The sequence below is a fragment of the Silurus meridionalis genome, chromosome 17, assembly GCF_014805685.1.
Source record: "Silurus meridionalis isolate SWU-2019-XX chromosome 17, ASM1480568v1, whole genome shotgun sequence".
Lineage (NCBI taxonomy): Eukaryota > Metazoa > Chordata > Actinopteri > Siluriformes > Siluridae > Silurus > Silurus meridionalis.
The window spans coordinates 2,369,972-2,375,570 of record NC_060900.1 but is presented as its reverse complement, the minus strand read 5'-3'; the positions used below and the strand labels follow the sequence as shown (position 1 = coordinate 2,375,570).

At 42.0% G+C, this 5,599-nt stretch overlaps 1 protein-coding gene across 1 annotated transcript; it reads left to right on the top strand.

The window, feature by feature from the left end:
- Nucleotides 1-1,989: 1,989 nt before the first annotated feature.
- On the top strand, nucleotides 1,990-5,299 carry ppiaa (peptidylprolyl isomerase Aa (cyclophilin A)). The gene is made up of 5 exons (XM_046872220.1): nucleotides 1,990-2,156; nucleotides 3,803-3,833; nucleotides 3,936-4,024; nucleotides 4,146-4,318; nucleotides 4,445-5,299. The coding sequence occupies exons 1-5, from the start codon at nucleotides 2,088-2,090 to the stop codon at nucleotides 4,575-4,577; spliced, it is 495 nt and encodes a 164-aa protein (XP_046728176.1). The 5' UTR covers nucleotides 1,990-2,087; the 3' UTR covers nucleotides 4,578-5,299.
- The last annotated feature ends 300 nt before the right edge of the window (nucleotides 5,300-5,599 follow it).

The window sequence follows — 5,599 nt, the reverse complement described above, 5'->3', positions numbered from 1 at the left end:
GCTGTGGACGCTTGCTTTTTATCTACCATGGTTTATCTTTAAGTTAAAAAAGAGATGATGATGATGATGATGGTTGTGATCACCAGAATTGGCTTTATTAGTCAGGTATGCCTGAGCATGCAATTTGTTTCCGGGGTTTAGAGCAAACTGAAAGTGCACATTAAAGCCATCATGCTGGACTGAACAAGAACAGAACACTAGATGGCATAGAAAATGGTACACATTGGTTTGTGATTGGCAGTGCACTGAAAGTCCATTATAGATTGGGGTTATTGGAGGGTGTTCACAATCTTCCAGTGAAAAAAAGTTATTTTTAATGTCTGCCAGTCCTAATTTTGATCAGCACCAAAGTTTGAACAGACTAGATATGTGTGTGAGGGGTTCTGTACTATTCTCCTGACATTTACAGGTCCTGGAAGCACGGCAGGTTAGTCCTGATGATGCTCTCTGCCTGTTAAAAAAAATCACAGTTTGTCCGATTGGGTTGTAAAGCCGAACCTGACAGTATATAAGCAACACCGTATGGATTCAGTGGTGGCTGTGTCTCATTGTCACGGCAGAATTAAATGATTTCATTGTCCTACTTCAATCAAAAACTATTGCTGTTACTTATATCTTGTTTTTGAGAGAATTGTAGGAAATCTTGACACCCCAAGCAAGTTCTCATGCTGCAAGATGTATTTTATTTGGTAACCACTTCTTAATGTTATGGAACTCCATTGTTGTCTTTTAGACAAAGGATACAGATGGTTGTTGACCTGCGCATGTCCTATCAATTCGGATGTCTTGGAGATACAGTGGCGTTCAAGCTGAGACATGATTATAATTGCACAAGTGTCAGAAGTCGAAACTATGAGCAAACACCTCTGCACTGTGAGAACGATGTCCCTCGAGGACATTTTGGCAGCTTGGTGGTTCTGGGGCTCAGAGCTGGAGATGATTCCAGAGTATTAGAGCAAGGTGTTTTAATGGTGTCCCACAAATTTATGCAACTTATAAAGGAACTAAAAATGAAAATCGGGGTGTGGTCAGATTTGGAATGAAATGCATCTTTAGGCCAGGAAGCGTTGTAAAAAAAATTGTACCATTTGTAAAAAAAAAAAATAAAAATAAAAAATTTACAGTTTACTGTAAAGAAACTAAAACTGTAAACCTGGGTTAAATTTCCTTACAGCTGCCACTGGAGACTACTTTTCTTGAATTAAAGAAATTATTTTTCAGGATTAGATCTTTCATAGTGGCTATTTGTTCCTGTAAAAGCAGTAACTTTGGGTTTGATAGTACAGTTTGAGGGTAAGGAGACATTCTTCAAAACCAAAGCCTGATCTCCTGCATTGTCCACTGGTTTATATCCTGTTATACATGCATAAGTATATGAACAGAGTTTTCCAGGAGCCTTGTATGAACTGTTCATCTCAATGCACCATATGGAAGTTCTTCTGGCCTCCCCATGTCAGTGTGGATTTCCTCAGGGTTCTCAGGTTTCCTCCTACGTCCCAAAAGACATACCAGACACAGGATTGCTGTATGACATGAACAAATGTACAAACGTGTGTGTTGTATTGCAGCACTTTGGTTTTTCGAACTCACTCTCTGGCCCAGTGTTTTTTGCAGGATGGATTCTGGATCCACTGCTCTCAGGACCAGCGAATGAGCATGGAGATTAGAATCAACTCATCAATCAGGTGTCAGTGTGATTTTTTTCTGGGCCTGGAAAGGTAAAGAAGAGCTCAATTTCCAACCCTGGATAGTTGACATGTATATACACACCCACAGATACACACAAACCCATGGCACCACATACCACTAATTATTCCCCACACCACCCGTGTGCACTTGAGGAGCCATTTTGGGAGACTGGGTCAATGCGCTGATATGATTGGCTCGCGGTCTTGTCAATCACTTGATCTTTGTATTGTGATTGGACGCAGGGGTTCGTACAGCATTTTATAACTCCTCCCTGAGACTCTTATAAACTCAATGCCGGCCTCCTTTTCCTCTCTCCTCCATTTCCAAGTCTATAGTGATCTCCTCGGAGACAAGTCTCAATTTCAATAAATAAATATATATATTTTTTTCCACCAAAAATGGCAAACCCTAGAGTTTTCTTCGACATCTCTGCAGGTGGAAATCCACTCGGCAGAGTCATTATGGAGGTAGGACCTATATCTATATATCTACATATCTATATCTACATGTATATATGTAAAGTATGTGTGTATTATTATTATTATTATTATTATTATGGAATGGACTTGTGTGCCTGTAGGGCACATTTTTTCTATTTGGGGCGTGTTTACACCACTGCATGACCATTTATTGTATTGCATGACCTTTATTCTTTTGACTCATTCATTATGTATGGATGGTTTTTATAGGGCACACATGAGGAATTTAATATCCACGTTGTTGGTGCATGAGAGATGATGATGATGAGGATGATGATGATGATCACTGATATTGAGGCACAATTGTAGCCGTTTTGTTGCATTAAAACATCTGTAATACAGAGTATTTGGGTTTGAATGGAAGTTTTTCTTTCATTGTGCAAACCACAATGTTACAGTGTACATGATGACCTGCATGTTCTGCAGATCAGAGCGCCATGTTGATTTCATCAGACAATACACTGTACAATTAGATGCAGTTCTCTCTCTCTCTCTCTCTCTCTCTCTCTCTCTCTCTCTCTCTCTCTCTCTCTTTGGAGACTATATTTAGTTCCTGCTTCCGACTTGGAGTCATTTAGCCTCCCACATCCTTAAAAAAAACGTCTGGATGGGATGAAAGCATGGATATGAATGACGTCATAAAAGCCGCAGAGCTTGCAGCACTGTGTATACTTTAAACTCAACTCATCATTTGTTTCTATTTTTGAGTTACATAATGACTAATTGCTTAATTGGGACCCTTAATGAAAATTGCAACTCGGATAGGATCATGTGACATCAAACAATCCGTCGGGCTCTGCGGCATGCGTGTGTCACGTGCAAACCCTGTGTGTGTGTGTGTGTGTGTGTGTGTGTGTGTATATACACACACACACACACAGTGTGAGAGGTTGCGAGTGCGCGCATTTGTGCGCGTCCTCGAGGCGCTGCGGAAATTTTTCAGCCACAACCACGCCTTTATTAAAAAAATAATAATTGTTTGTATTTGCGGGTTTTTTTTTTTTTTTTTTGCACAAATCCGTTTAAAAAACAGTCCCCCCTTTTTATGTGCATAGATGCTTATTATTATCGTTATGATCCATTTATTATTACACCCTTATTTAGGATTGACAAGTGATTAATAACTTGCTTACTGAGGAAATAAAATGTAGTTAATACTCACTGGGGTGTGTGTGTGTCTGTGTGTGTGTGTGTGTGTGTGTATATATATATATATATATATATATATATATATATATATATATATATATATATATACACGAGCTGTGCGCGTTCCCGTCAGACCCGCATCCCTCATACTGTGGTAGCGCGTTCACGCGTGATCAATCGAATCACGTGATCAGGGGCTTTATGATAAAGGGCCATGGGGGCTACTAATAGATTATGCGCGAGACTGCAGAGTTGCAATCCAATCCCGGATGTGCATGTGGTGATGCATTCAGGCTGAAGCCACGCCCACTGCGTCCACCACTGCGTCATGCACTGCATTGTTTATGGGAGCGGCTGGTCAAGGATGTGGCCTTTACCCTGTGTGTGTTTAAATAAAAGAGCGTTTGTGTGTGTGTGTGTGTGTGTGTGTGTGTGTGTGTGTGTTGCATACACACCTTTTAATGCATTTGTGTTTGTTCTTACAGCTGAGAGCTGACGTCGTCCCCAGGACAGCAGGTACGAATATTGATAACACACACACACACACCTCACATCTATCTAATTCAGAACCTTGAAGGAAAAATAAATGAATCTAAAGCGTAAGTTTTGTGTTGGCAGAGAACTTCAGGCAGCTGTGCACAGGGCAGCAGGGCTTTGGCTACAAAGGCTCCACTTTCCACCGTGTCATCCCTAACTTCATGTGCCAGGTACGGGGTCTTTCCGTTCCCGAGTTCTGAACAAACTTCTATATCAGTTCCTAAAACGATGAAGTAGATGTGACTGGTTTGCACGGAGTGGGCGCTCTGAACACGCGCTGATCGTTTGCAGGGTGGAGATTTCACCAACCACAACGGAACCGGCGGTAAGTCCATCTACGGACATAAATTCGAGGATGAGAACTTCTCCCTGAAGCACACGGGGGCCGGATGCCTGTCTATGGCCAACGCTGGACCCAACACCAACGGCTCGCAGTTCTTCATCTGCACGGCGAACACCAGCTGGTCAGTCGTGTGTTTTTATGCTGAAATTGTATTTTGTGTTTGACTTCAGCAAACGAATAAACAAAACTAATGTGGTTCGGTCACGTCGAGCGTGATTATAAGTTAACCGTTCTCACGTCTCCTCAGGCTGGACGGGAAGCACGTGGTCTTCGGGCAGGTGGTCGATGGTTTGGATGTCATTAAGAAGGTCGAGAGCCACGGCAGCAACAGCGGCAAAACCAGCGCCAAGATCCTCATCGCTGACTGCGGACAGCTCTAGACGCGTCTGGGTCCGCCACTTAGGCTCCGCCCCTTTCCCCCTGCACACCCCCTACTCTCTTAGTCAGCTTGAAACACCAGTGAAAACATGACATTCCCGTCCTGCTCCGTCTCCCGCTTTAACCGCAGTCTCTTTCGCCTGTCCACCGTTTTTTTTTTTTTCGACGAGTTGCCTTCTTCCTTTTTTTTTTTTCCTTCATCGGATTTCATTTTCATTTGCAAACAGAAGCCGTGGGCTGTGAAGGTTTGTGTGTCAGAATCTGAAAATAAAAAAAAAAGAAGGGGGAACAACGACATCGTGAGATTTCTCACTTTTTCTTTGCTCCTGTGTGCTAAAATGGGTGGTTCGATCCTAGCTCATAAATTTCCTACACTAGCTAGGAACTTTCTCAGCTAGCCGATAAAATTCCATTTCAGTACGATAGGGCAGGAGAATCGCGAGGGCGAAGCAATTCGGCTAAATTATCGACCTTTTTCTCTGAAATGTCAGACAAGAAACGGTGTTTTGGGTTTGTTTTCCTTTTCCTTTTTGTCATCCTTCAGTAATGCTTCCTGACCAATCAGGTTACAAAAAAAAAAAAAAAAAAAATGGACAAAGTGCATTTATATCTTCTTGGTAAACGAATAGAAGGAGATGAAGGCCATGTTGGTTGCGTTTTGGTTGCCAGTACGTTTGCATACTTGAATAATTAATTACACCACACAGTAAAAAGCCAACGAGCAGCTCTGCTCCTTTTGCTTCTTCTTCTTCTTCTTCTTTTTCACATCTACAGCAGAACAAAACAACCTCAGGATCTCAAATCTCAAACCAAACACACTCGGTGTGGTTTAGAACACGGCAGCATGATTTACTCTCATTTACATACAAATACATGAAAAACCCCACCAGGACAGGCGTGGCCATGTTGAAGATGTAAAATCACATGATCAGGGTCATAGCAGGAACCCACTCAATCCTCAGGTGTAAGAAGACCCCCACAATATGAACATTGACGTTTAAGGAGAATAAACCACTTGCCTTTA

What these genes read in the sequence shown, in the direction of transcription:
- ppiaa (XM_046872220.1), top strand. Translation starts at nt 2,088, where the DNA reads ATGGCAAACCCTAGAGTTTTCTTCGACATCTCTGCAGGTGGAAATCCA. An exon ending in CGTCGTCCCCAGGACAGCAG is followed by an intron (nt 3,834 to 3,935) that starts GTACGAATATTG and finishes TTGTGTTGGCAG; the next exon opens with AGAACTTCAGGCAGCTGTGC. An exon ending in TCCCTAACTTCATGTGCCAG is followed by an intron (nt 4,025 to 4,145) that starts GTACGGGGTCTT and finishes GATCGTTTGCAG; the next exon opens with GGTGGAGATTTCACCAACCA.